General features: G+C 42.3%; 1 protein-coding gene across 1 annotated transcript in view; it reads left to right on the forward strand.

Annotated features, from left to right (window-relative positions):
- Positions 1 to 13,545, forward strand: part of LOC115613039 (A-kinase anchor protein 13-like) — a 134,091-nt gene that overhangs the window by 94,739 nt on the left and 25,807 nt on the right. The window contains exon 7 of the mRNA XM_030498056.1: positions 4,641 to 4,824. Within this exon, the coding sequence (XP_030353916.1) occupies positions 4,641 to 4,824 (184 nt within the window). The remainder of the gene's footprint in view (positions 1 to 4,640; positions 4,825 to 13,545) is intronic.

Consider the following 13,545-nt stretch of genomic DNA (forward strand, 5'->3'; position numbering starts at 1 on the left):
AGAGGGAAATGCTTTGCCTTGGTTTGAAATAGTCTGAATGGATTTAGGTTAGGAATTTAATAACTTCACCTACAAAACCAGTAGGATTTCAGTGTAAAGCACGAGTGTTACCGTGATTAGAAATCATTTTGTGGGTTTTAGCAGAAAGAGAATGTCTGAAGAGAGAAAGTAACCCAAAAAGTGCCTTATTTGGAAGAAAAAAGCCTGAAAAAATGTAAAGAGCTTTCACAAATAGTTAGAAGGAAGTTTGATTATTAGGAGCTAACACTTGTTTTCCGTGGAAGGATGTTAAAGATAAGCAGCTGATAATGTTTTTCATATATAAATGCTTTAATCTGTTCATCTGCTGCACTATTTTTATAGTTTCTAGTTGAGCCCTTTCAATGTAATGGTTACAGGTATTCTTCTTGGGTTTCATATCCTTTCCAAGCTGCTGCTCACCACTTTCTCTGTCCCCTGATAAAGGACTGTGTGGTATAGATCAGCATGAGCTTTTCCGTACCAGCAGTGCCAAGTGGTCTTTTCACCTACAGTCCTTGATAAGATGTAAGAAATCTTTTCTGTACCTAAATTTAATGCCCTCTGCAGTGGAAAATGGGAAGCAGAAAATAACTCTTGTTCAGGCCGTGTACTCAGATGTACCTCTCAGTCTGTGGCTGAGGAATCATTGGCATGAGAAAGCTTCTGTTCCCTTTGATATTAGTGGGAATGGGGGCAGGAAGATCCTTTGGGGTGCTTTGAAAAATTTCTTGTTTATAAGGTTAAAAAAAGAATTATCCACACATCTTTTTATCAACTAAACTCATAACTCCAAACACATCGTCTTTGCTTTGACCTTTCTTCAGTCCTGTTGTCTGCTGGAGCCTTCCTCTAGGACCTCAGCGTTAAGTGATAGTTTGTTTCTGGGTTTTCTTCCCCTTGTTTCTCAAGGATCGAACTGAGCAGTGAGAACATTTAGAGCAGAAAACAAGATTTTGAGGCCAGATTTGATGGTAGATCTCAAAATTGCTGAGTATATGTGATTTTGGGTGAGCACCAAGTAAAGGTCAGCATCACAGGGAGACCAGCAAGAGATGCTAACCAGTCCATGGCTGGCTGTTCCTTGATGAGATGTCTTAGGGCATGGAGGATAAACTGTTAGGTGTGGGTTACTTTTAAAAAGGAACAGTATTTTTCTTCTGTTATTTAATCAGGATTAAAATGAAAGTTTTCACTTGAAGAACAGTTTGTGCTTTCTGGGATGTGTCATACCCAAACTTTTTTTTTTCCCCTTCAATGCTTATTTGTTTTGCGCTAATAGTACCTTAAACCTTAATCCTTTACCATTAGCAAAGTACATTTGACAGGCTTCTATGGAAATTTTGTCCTTAGTTACGCAGATAAACTGTCTGTTCATATGTCACAGCTAAAAAAAAGATGTAAAAATAATATATCTGAAGTCTTAGGTTTTGCCAGCTGGATTAGAGTGCCCTGCCATTATGGGACAATAATCATATGTTTCAGCTCCTGCCTATTACTAGGAAACAAGGAAGGAACAAAACAACCTTGGCCTTTCCAATAGTGTGTGCCTTGTATTTCCACAATTTCCTAATGACAAGAAGCTTTTTGTTGACATTCAGAGGACAGCCTTTTTAAGATGAGGAGCTCATGCTTGATACGTGGTAGGAAAAGGAGCTCTGGCTATTGCATGTTAAAGCTTGTGTTACTCTTCCATGCCTGGGACATGCAGTTTGCACCATGACAAGACTCTGAAATTATTGACTGAATTTCCAACATTTTGTGCTATAAGCTTCATCCTGTTGAAGGCAGGAAGGCTGGGGGGGATCTGTCTTCCTCGCTCTCCATCCAGCAACACTCTGTACTTGATGCAGACCAGCTCTCGTCTTGTTCTGAGCAACATCATCCACTAACAGATGTATTTTTGATTATATATTAGTAGTTAATCCCACAGATGGCACACGCCTTTTTAATTGTAGACATGCAAGTTTTGCACAGTCCAGAACCTTCTAAAGCCCCTGCCTGGGGCCTCTGCAGTTGTTGTATGTACAGTACTTTGTCTCTTTGCTGCCATCATCTGTGCCCATCTGTTAGGATGGCCTTGAGCCAGTATATATGTTAGGCAGAGCCTTCCAAATGGGCCTGGATAGTGAGCTTGTACGTGTAATATGTTCTGGATGGCAACATGCCATGTCCTCTTGTACAGGTCTTCTGTGCACGTCGTTGTTGCTCAAAGGCATTGGGGTACGGCCACATTCAGTTCAGTTACATTTGCATACACATACATCTAAATGCTGGAACTACTGTGTCCGGTAATTTGATGATGAAGAAGATTGTTTTAAAAGAATGAGAAAAAGGTGGGTTTCAGAAGTTGCAGTCGTCCAAGCAGATTACATCAGATGGGCATTTGGGACAACTGGGAGAGAGCATATCATCTATGGATATATAAGACAGAGAGGGGCACCCAGTTGGAGTAGAGACAGGATGAGTATTTGCCTGCATCTTGCAGGACTTGCAATTGGTATGTGTGTTTATTGGTGAGCCATGAGTTGGTGAGTAGAAGAGGCTTCTACCTAACTGTAAGGCTCTCAGCTGAACTAGGAAGAAGCATTTTGGTCCAAGGACCCATGCTTATGCTTTGCAGATCTGTGCTGCTCAGTTTTGGTGCAGGGCTGTCTGTTTTAAATAGGAAGATGATTTTCCCTTTGAACAGCGCAGCTAGAACTGGAGATCTTGTGCTAGGACAGATATGGTCAGAACAGGTCAGCACATCCTTTATTCGGAGGGCAGTCCTATTCTCTGAAAGGAGTGCTTTTGTGCTTCCTGTATCTCAGTAGGAAGAGTTGTTCTGCTTAAATTATCCTGGCTCTGCCAGTGTACAGGTAATGTGCTAGTACAAGTAAATAAAGTGAAACCTTGGACATCTGCTTTCACTCTGGGACTACCTATATCCACGCTTCCTTGTTTTGCAGCCTCATCAGTAGCCTTTCCCTTACATCTGCCTACATGGTGTGTTATTTTTCATTTTTCTTTAAATCCAAGACTGACAACCACTGATTAACTACCTTGTTGTGGTGTTTATTTCTAAATCATTACACTCTATAGCATTTAATACCCAAATCCTTGTCATTACTCTTGCACAGGCTGGGAATTTGTCTCTGAGTAAGCTCAGCTATTCCCTTTCTCTCTGATCAGCTGGAACCTCCATTCAGACACGCTCATGTACTCAGGACAGCATGGTTTTGCTTTACGGTAATCAACAGGAGGTTAGTGGGGAAGGATTGGTTTGTAGCCCAGAGACCTAATTTTGGAGTCATTCAGAAGAGAAATGGTTCCAGAAAGCTTTCGGTTCTCGAATACAGATTAGCTCTTCAGGAATGGATCCAAAAAGTTGGGAAAAATTGTGTGTCAGGTAGGGAAGAACTGCCTGTTTCGGCTTTGTTTTGCACTGAAAGTCTTAATGATGTCCCTTAAGAAAGCAAGTAAGCAAGAAAAACAACAGTACTTTGAAGAAGTGATTCCTCTTGGGCATATACTTCTTGAGGGAGAAAAAAATAATTAAATCCTAAAGCCATTATGTACTTGCATTTTTAAATCTGCTGTACAGGTTTGGCTGGCAACCAAATTAATAACCCAATAAATCATTGCTATGATGTTAAAGGTATTATACCACGTGTGCTCATTGGCATGGTTTACTGAGACCCAGTTGGTGCTTTGTTGCTGCCAGTCAATACTGAAATCCTTTGTTAATTAAAAGAACAAATCTTTATTTCTCACAGGTTTTTTGTAACCCACATGCTTTTGCCCTTCATACAGAAGTAACAGGCTTTGATCTGAAAATACTGTATTTCAGCAGTACATCTGGAGCTCATTTCTGGTTGAAGCTTTTCAGAGCGTTGTTCTAGGGCTGCAGCTTTTAGAGTAGGGGGATCTTTTTCTGAGATGAAAGCTTTAGGCTCAAGAGTGACTTCTACCAAATTAGAAGGTCACGGTTATTAAACATAAAAAGCAGCAGTGGAGATTGCTAGTTTATAAATGCTGCTACTCAGAATGATAGAGCTACTGTGTAAAGTGGAGAAAAGCTGGTCTGAGGCGTAATTAAACCAGGAAAGCAAAACCCTCGCTTTTATTTCGTCTATATGAGAAGTTAACCTGTTTTCTTCCCTGACTGCTTTAGATTTGTGCTTCAAATGTAACTGATTATTTTCATGCCTTGGGACAAATCAGCATCCTATTAAAGAACAAAACTTGTCTGTTCCTAAAACCTGGTCCTGGGTGTGTGAGGAGAAGGCTTGGATATCTAGAAAAGCCCACTCGACCATGCCAGGTTCTATTTGGAAGCACTGCAACTTGGCAGTTGCTGTGGCTGTTTATGAAATGGTGGTGTTTGCACATTGATTTCTGCGGTCCTGAGCACCTCCAGTCCCACTGTAACACGTCCCTCGCTTTAAACTACTGGTCTCTCCTGGATATTGGCAGGCAGTGTGTTTTTCCAGGTGCTGCAGGTTCCTTGGCTTTTGGGCTATCAGCACCATGCCAGCCGTTGTGTGTGGTGTTTCTGGGAGGTGGGATATGGCATGCACCTAACCCACAGCCTACAAATTCCCATTTATTTAATTTTCCCCCTTCTTGTTTCTTCCCAGAGAACATCCCTCGGGAAACACTGATGCATTTTGCGGTGAGGCTGGGTCTGCTGCGGCTGACGTGGTTTCTGCTCCAGCAGCCGGGGGGAAGAGGAGCTCTCAGCATCCACAACAACGAAGGGGCAACGCCTGTGAGCTTGGCCTTGGAGAGGGGCTACCAGAAGCTGCACCAGCTTTTAACAGAGTAAGGATGATTTGATGGTTCCTCTGCTAGTTTTCCATTCTGTATCATGCTTGTCTTTGCACGTTATCACCAAAGAGTGTCCAAGAGCTATACTCTACCCCTAAAGACAATTTTGGTGTTATTTTGCTTTTACCTTTCTTGCTAGCAACAATGGGGGCAGGTCCTTGGGGTTTGGGAGAAATGCAATCATACTGTTTCGTTCTCTTTTTCTGTTGCACAGTGTTCTGCTTCCAGCTGTCTCTTAAAGCCCAAAGTGAGTCACTGTAATAGCAACTAATTAAGACGTTATACAAACATAAGTGAAAAGGCTTTTCTGTGAACAAGCACAGCTGCCCAAAAGAGGGGAGCTAATGGACTTCGTGGTACTGGTTGACTGTTGTGTTCTTTCTTTACAGATTTGGAGTTTTTTGGTTAAATGAAATAATGATAATTGGTAATGATATTGAAATAAGACAAAATCTTGTTAGGGATTTTTACCAGTGTAAATAAAAGATTAAGGTGAGAATTAATGCAAGTATTTAACAGCAGAAACAGTTCTCTTAGTGGTCTTAAGAAGCAGCCAGATGTTACACACTCATAGCAAGTAACTAGTAGTGTGAGCATTTACTGCACTGTTTTAAAAGGAATTCTTCAATAGATGACAAGTTCTTTTTGAACAGCAAGTGTTTGGAGATCTAGCTTTAAAAGCTGAGGCTAGTAAAGACAAAGAGCTTAAGTAAGTCCGAAGGGTGTTATTTGTACTGGAGAAAAGACTGGGTCTGCATGTGTGTTATTCTGATGCCTGGCTCTCTTAAGCTTTGTTATTAACTTTGTTTTTCTGAGTCGGCTTTTCAGATACTTGGGCTTTACATTGAGTGACCCAGGGTCATGTTTAGGAGTCTGCTGTGTTGTCCACGTTATCACGAACATTTCTCCATTGTGAGTTGTAAATTAATCTGCTTTCTATAGTTGTTGGGCAGAGTGCTGGAGGGCAGAAGGTGTGATCTGTGTTGCTGAAGTGATTGCATGTAAGTTTCATCTGTAAATTCAGCCAAACACATGAAGTGAGGGTGAAGGAAAAGGTACAGGTGGGACAAGAACTATACTCTAACCTTTTCTTCTGCCACCTTTGGCTGGCATTAATACAGAGATGATGACTCTGTTACTGATATTACTGATTTCTCCATTGAGTTTGACAGTCATGCAGTGAAAACACACAACTTTTCTCCGTCTTGTAAAGTTGGAATGTGCAAATTCATCCTATAACTGCAGCAAAGTTCTTCAGGGTGGGACTAACCGTATTAACAGGCTTTTCATACTGTCAAGAAGCTGAAGTTGGCCAAAACTTGATTGTAGCAAACACTGCAGTCTGAATATGTGTAAAGCTGGTAATTTAAAAAGAAATAGGAAGTAAAAAATAGTGTTACAACAGCTATTCATGTACTTGGTGGAGTATTTCACAACCAGTTCCAATACTGTAATGGCAGTTCTCGCTTAGTGGAGAACTTGGATTACGTGACATTGCCCTGTGCCATTCCCTTTAATGGGTGCTGCTGGTGTAATTCAAATGATTTCTCTGGTGACCTTTACAGTTTATCTTTGAAAATAAGACACTAGCAACTTCAGTAACGCTACCATCAAAATCCCAGCTTCTGTTCTTCTTAATATATCCTTAAACTGTTCAGTAAGGTTAGTTTTCCTCTTGTACTGCTGCATGGAAATACAGTGTATAAACATATTCCATGCCTCTGAAAACCCTGCTACCTTCATGCAGCCCTGCAAACAGAAATCTGTGGATGCTGGAGGTTGTGGACTCCTTTCTTAATGGGACAGTGGTGGGAGCACCGTGTGGCATGGGGAGTGCCACAGCCCTTCCCCATGGGAAGGTGACAACTGCAAAACAGGCACATCCTTATTCCCCATCAGAGATTTATATTATCATTTTTGGCAATGAGATGGGATTGAAGCTTGAAAATCCCTCCTGAGAGGAGAAATAGGGAGTTTCAACATATAGAAAAGCAAATTCCATAAAGGGAGTATATGTCATTTATGTGCTGTGAAAACACAATGGACACTGTACAACCTCTTTTCTGTGCTCTGCTTATGCGCACGCAGTCTAATCCATGTACGCGAATTTGGCACACAGCTCGTACCAGTCAGCAAAACACAGAGCAGCAACAACGCATGTTAGCCAGAGCCTGTACAAAAGAGTAATTATTTTCACAAGTAATTAAACTGCACTATGCCAAATAAATGAATGCAGCGTGTTTTCTGCTGCATTATCCTTGGGGGAGTTTATTGTTCACTTGCTTGCTAATTTGCAAGCGGCTGTTGCAGTTCTGCTGGGGTCTGGTTGCAAAGCAGCTTGATTCAGCTGTAGTGTAAATATTTTTCTCAAAACCCAATTACACTGGTGACATTGTGAGTTTCTGTTTATCAGATGAGCTTTCCCTTTTCAGCTATTGCAGTTCTTCATGTCAAAAAATGAAAGACTCTTCCTATTTAACTTTTGCAGCCCTTGAAGAATTCCTTTCTGTAGTCTCGAGCTTGTGCACTGGCTTCTGCATCCTCCAACAGGAAAGATGCATGTGTTGATGCTTTCGAGACTGAACTGAGGAGCTGTGGTAGAGCACACATGGATCACTGAAGTTGGAAAGCAGGATGCTGATAGCAGTGTTTGTTTGTTCATTGGTTGTGTGTCATTCCTGAGGGTGCTTGTTTTATCTTGGAGGTTAAAACATGCACTCTCCCATATGAAGACAGGCTGAGAAAGGTGGGGCTGTTCAGCCTGGAGAAGAGAAGCTGCGTGGAGACCTCAGAGCAGCCTTCCAGTATCTGAAGGGGGCCTACAAGGATGCTGGAGAGGGACTCTTCATTAGGGACTGTAGTGGTAGGACAAGGGGGAATGGGTTTAAACTTAAACAGGGGAAGTTCAGGTTAGATATAAGGAAGTTCGTAACTGTGAGGGTGGTGAGGCACTGGAACAGATTGCCCAAAGAAGTGATAAATGCTCCATCCCTGGCAGTGTTCAGGGCCAGGTTGGACGGAATCTTGGGTGACATGATCTAGTGTGAGGCGTCCCTGCCCATGGCAGGGGGGTTGGAACTAGATGATGTTAAGGTCCTTTCCAACCCTAACTGTTCTATGATTCTGTGCACAGTGAACATTATCCTGCAGCGCAGATGAAATAGGACAGTGCGTAAGGGCAGGAGGGGGTTTTTTTTGGGTGGGTGGAACTTACATATGCACATATAAATGAGGGTTTTTTCTAGGTATATTCTTGTTTGCTTGCTAGCAGCTTGGTTAACAGTTGTTTTTTGTTTTTGTTTTTTAAATATAAATTTAACTACAAATTAAAATACAATCTAAATAAGCTATATTCTGTGAAAAAGATTTGGAAACCAGGCAGGTTGCATAGCCTCTTTGAGTGTCAACAGTTTGCGTCTGGTAGGAGCGAATTCCAAAGCAAAAGGCCCTTCCTTGCATCCTGTTGCTTCCCTGTGTTTGAATTGGGCGATGCTGGCTGCAGGGCGTTGGCAGAGCTGGGCTGCTCTGCTTCTTGGAGAAGGGCTGGCTCTGAAGAGGCCGCACAGTTTATTACCCAGGCGGGTAGCACGCTCTGTGTGAGTAACTTGGCCCGTGCAATAGGACAGCTGCAGTTTGCAGTTGATGTTTGTAAATGCAGTTTGGTGTAGTAACATAATCCGCCTGCCAGCTCCATGTTCTCCAGTGCTCTGGAAGTCAGGCAAGGAAAATGGCTCCAAGAAATAGCGAGTGTGCAGTGTTTCAGAGACGTTGGAAGCACCGCTTTGTAAAACATCACACACGCTGGTTTTATTTCTGATTTCATTTCTGCAGAACAGAGTTGTGTCTAGTAACCCAAAAGTACCGTGTTTTTCTGTGAAGCCAAATGCTTGTAGTTCCTTCACAGCTGAGAGTGATTTACGTCCCCTGAAAAAGGGGAGAAAAAGAAAAGTAAAGCCCATAAAAACACTCGTTGTGTTTTTCTAATCCCTGCAAAGAGATGTTTCAGAGTTGTAACAGTCTCTGATTTTTTTACTGTAATACTAGTTCTGCTTTTGCTGGTTTCTCTGCTCCCTTATTGCTATAAAGCACTTCTGCACAGTTCTGGGATTGCTCTTGCTTCAGACCTCCTGGTAACAACCAGGTGGCTCAGTGTGTGAAACTATAAGTCAGAACAAGTCTGTATTTCCAAAATTAAAGTGATTTAATTTACACACATGAGGAATAACACACTGGGAACAGAAGGGGTTTATGGATGTTTTGCAGTCCATGACTATCACTTGCTATTGTTCTGATTTTACGTAAGTAATTGGTGAAGTCTGTGCTTCTCAAGTGAGGATGCTTTTTCAGTAACTTTACTTTTATAATTGAGTACACTTTTCTGAGCTAGAGCTGCAAGATGATTTGCCTGGTACCTCATTTACTTGCACTCAAATTCAGCAGGTCCTTTAGGCATGTGTTTAATTTCAGAAGTGTTCAGTGGAGAGTTTCAAGTGTGATCTTAAAATTTCTTACAGTGCCCTGCCAAATCTGGATGATAGTTAAAGGTTGGACATTTTTCATTGAATTTTGGTGTTAGGTTGTTCCATTAAATTCAGCCTTTGCACAGGCAAAGAGCTGTCTGCGGTGTGGATGCTTTTCCAAAATCACTGTTTTCCCGGGGCTGAAAACATTGCTGACTGCTGTGACTTCAGTGCCAGGTTGTGGCAGTCATATATGAACAAACTGCTTGTACCACTGGGGATGTATAGACTGAACCTCCCTTTCCTGTATGCATCCTTGCCATTACTATAAGGTGGGAACTAGGTGTGCAAGGTTCTGAGCCTCCCCTTGGTTACTTCAGTTCTCCCAAACTGAAGTATTTATTGGGAGCACAAGCGAGACACAACAGGACACGCAGGTGGCCAGAAGATTACCACCACACTGGCAGGTGATGCTATGAATGTTTTTCATTCTATTTCTGGCTAAGCAGAATCAGTAGCTGAAGAGTTTATTGAAGCAATGCTGATGTTCCTCCCTCTGTTCTTCTACCCCAAACCAAGCCATAAGTCCTCTTGATTGTTGTTCAGCGTGCTGGGGAATAGGTTTAGGGTATGGGTTGCTATGGTCTGGCAAGAGAGGAGAACAGTTGACTTTGTAAGTGCTGGCACAAAGTTAACATTTAAAGGGGGTTCAAAGACCTTAGAATGGCAGTGAAGAGGACCTGATGGGAGATGTGTGTTAAGAGGATGCTGTTTAGCTGCAAAAGCATGGGAGGAGCAGTGTTCTGACAGGGTCTGGTTTTGTGGCTGTGTATTGCTGAACTTTATCATTTGAAACACCATTATTTAATCATCATGATTAGAAAGATGCTGAGGTGCTGTAGGTTTCTTCTAGCGACAACAGAGGAGCAGACTGGGAGCTGGGGAATGGGGGAACCAGGTGTGAACACGATGGAGCAGGAAGAGTTTGTGTTTCTCTCTTTCCACCTACTCATCCATTCTGTGCTCCAGCTTTTACTGGCTTCCTAATATTTTCCCACATCCTGATAAAGGCTTGTGTTTTCATTGGTTCCTTCCTCTCCTTTGTTTTGTATGTATCCACTTCCGAATATAGAAGGGAGAAGTGGCTTTGTCTGTATGGTAGAAACAGCTTTTTACTGTCTCTGATATCCCGCTTGGAAATTGGAAATTCTGAGAGATGAGGTTCATGTAAGTAGGCCTGTGAGGAGGAGCAGAAAGAAGAGATTTAGAAGAGATTTGAGAAGATTTGGTAAGATACAAGAAGAAAATGATTCCCCTCCTTAGCAATCCTTCCCTGGGCACCTGGGATGCTTTACAGAGACAAGTCTTCCTTCCAGATCACTTGTCCTGATCTGAGATGCTGTTTTTAGCCATAAAGAAACATCACTTGATGAAGTAGTCTCCACGACTGCATTTGTATTTAAAATGCAACAGATGGCTATTGAGTGCATTTCATAGATGCACCTTACATTTCTTTTGTTTACTGATGAGACTTCAAGTTGACATCAAGTTCTCTGTTGGACCTGCAGCTCCACATCCTGAGCCAGGCTATGCTTCTTGTTAGATAAGACTGTGAAAATAAAACAAATGGAAAAGTGAATTTAATAACAGTTATTCTTACGGAAAGCACATCGTACTTTTTGGCAAATACAGTTGATGACGGTTTGTAGCTGTATTTCTTTTTTTAATGTATAATTAACATTAGGGCCTAAAAAATGGTTGGATTTAGGAGAACAGACACTTTATGGTAGGAAATGCTGGATGTGCTCTCTTAGGATAGGTGACAAACAGCTGTTGAAGGACCAAGCCAGCTTTTCTCTCTTACATGATTTCCTACTGTATAGTGTATTGTTGGTCAATGGACTGAGAAGTTAGCATTAAGGATTTTGAATCCAGTTGTTTAATATTTGATCTGATATTGAAGGGCAGGTTATGTAATCCTGAATTCAGTTCAGTGTCTGAACCCACTGCAGTTCATGTTGGTGCGAAGCACTATAAGGGATTAGTCATCATTTCTACATCAGGTGAACTTTAACTCTTTCGTTCAACATCAAAAGTATTCAAATTAGCAGGTGATCTGTACAATTTGCTTATATAGAAACATTTTTTTCTACTTTCCTGGGGCATTTGGAACACTTGAAAACACCTGCATTATGAATGCTGTGTTTGTTAAGTATCTTTAACGTCTACAAATGGTTGATTTCTTTTAACCCATTCTAGCACATTCTAGTTGCACATGTTTTGTGAGTCTCCTATACTGTGTGTATTGATGGTTACAAAAACAAGGAGGAGCAAGAAAGTGTTTATGTACACTAGTGCCTTGTATATCACTAAAGATTGTGTGTGCAAAGTCGATCAGGCTATACAAACACTTGTGCAGATAGCATTGAAGTTCAGTTCTGTCAAATTTCTAACATGTATCGGGTTTAGATCATAGAATCACAGAATGGTTTGAGTTGGGAGGGACCTTAAAGCTCATCCAGTTCAAACCCCGGGCCACAGGCAGGGACACCTTCCACCAGAGCAGGTTGCTCCAAGCCCGTGTGTCCAACCTGGCCTTGAACACTGCCAGGGATGGGGCAGCCACAGCTTCTCTGGGCAGCCTGTGCCAGCGCCTTACCACCCTCGTAGTAAATAGTAAATGAAGATCTTGGTTTTTCAAAAGGTTTAAAGCCTTTTATAGAGAGTAACACAGATTGGCACCTTGAATATGAAAAGAAATTGCTATCTTGTAAGCAGAAGTTATTATTTGATCCATCTTTCTGTGTGAAGGTGGCAGATTGCAGGAGGGGTTGGCGTGCTCGCAGTGTTACAAGGGGCTCTGCCTGTCATCTCGCTCCAGATTTGAAGGCTTTTGAAGCCACAGAGGGTCCTTTGCGGCTCAAGCTGTGCAGGCTGCTTTGCTGGTGCTGATTTGAAGATGCCCATAAGTGTTCTTGGAGCTGCTGAGAAAGTGAAGCAGACTCTGTTCTTTAATCTGGCTGATGCTGTTCCCATGAGTGGGTGACCATGAGGTTTGTGCTGACTGCCTCGTTGTACTCAGAGTGGCCCAGAGTACAGTGGTTTCTCATATATGACAGCTGAAAAGAAAAATACTCCAGACAGAAATCTCTGTGTTTCCTTGATAAAGGAAGGTTATTTCTTTAGTCACTTGTAATGGCTCAGCTGACTTCAGTGCCTCCCTGGATTTATACTAATCACCACCAAAAACTGGACGCTTCCTTCTGTTTATGGAAATATTGATTCTGTTTAGATCGAGAGTAATTCTGCTGAAGTCAATTGAATTAAATGGTGAATGGCTGAAGTCAGAAGTTTGCTTTGTCTGAATTTCCTTGCAGATTTAACCCAAAATGAGTCACAGAAGGGGGATGGTGGTTGTGTCGGGGCAGAGCAGGGGCAGACACTGCTACCACCGTCATCTGCACAGGTTTCTCTGCTGTATGAAGCATCCGACCGTTTCCCCACCCTGCTCTGCCCATTCCTGTTGCTGATCATTTTATCATGTGTTCATTATGACTTTGCTTTCTAAATTGCTTGGCTTCCCAGAGAGGTAGCTCTGTGGTTTCCTAGGTGGGCACTTGCCTGTTAGAAAGGTTGGCTACTTTTACAGTAAGAAACCAGTCAGCAAAGATGCAATTATTTGCATACAGTCCTAGCTCTGTCCCTTCTAGCTAAATCTCTAGCTGCAAAGGGAGATCTGGGGATGCCTGTTGTGACAGGAGCTGGTCTCCACAGCAGGGAGGGGACATCATAGAATCATGGAATAGTTTGGGTTGGAAGGGAACTTTAAAGGTCATCTAGTCCAACCCCAACCCAGTAGATGCAGCCCTGGTAGAAAGAAGACAGAAGTTTCCACTTCTCGTGCTCCCAAGCAGGTCACTGTAAGCCCTCATTCCGGTAACATTCCTGCTTGGCTCTGCGTCTCTCCAGGGAGATGCAGGGCTTGATGTGGTGCTGTGTGAGCTGCTCTGTCGTGGGTTGATTAAAACAGATTTTGGGTTTCCTGAATCAATTCCGATTCCAAATGAAATCTGTAAACCTGAAGCTTTAGATGAGCACCTCAATAAGGTGTTTCCTCACCCCCTTAAAGGGGCAGCATAGCTGCTGTGCGGCTCAGTGAGACCTGAGGAATTACTGCTTTGAGTCACAAGCTTGTGCAAAATCAAGGGTTGACATTCAAAAAGAGATGATTGCATAGAAATTTCTATTGAATACA

Source organism: Strigops habroptila, chromosome 9 (assembly GCF_004027225.2).
Source record: "Strigops habroptila isolate Jane chromosome 9, bStrHab1.2.pri, whole genome shotgun sequence".
NCBI classification, from domain to species: domain Eukaryota; kingdom Metazoa; phylum Chordata; class Aves; order Psittaciformes; family Psittacidae; genus Strigops; species Strigops habroptila.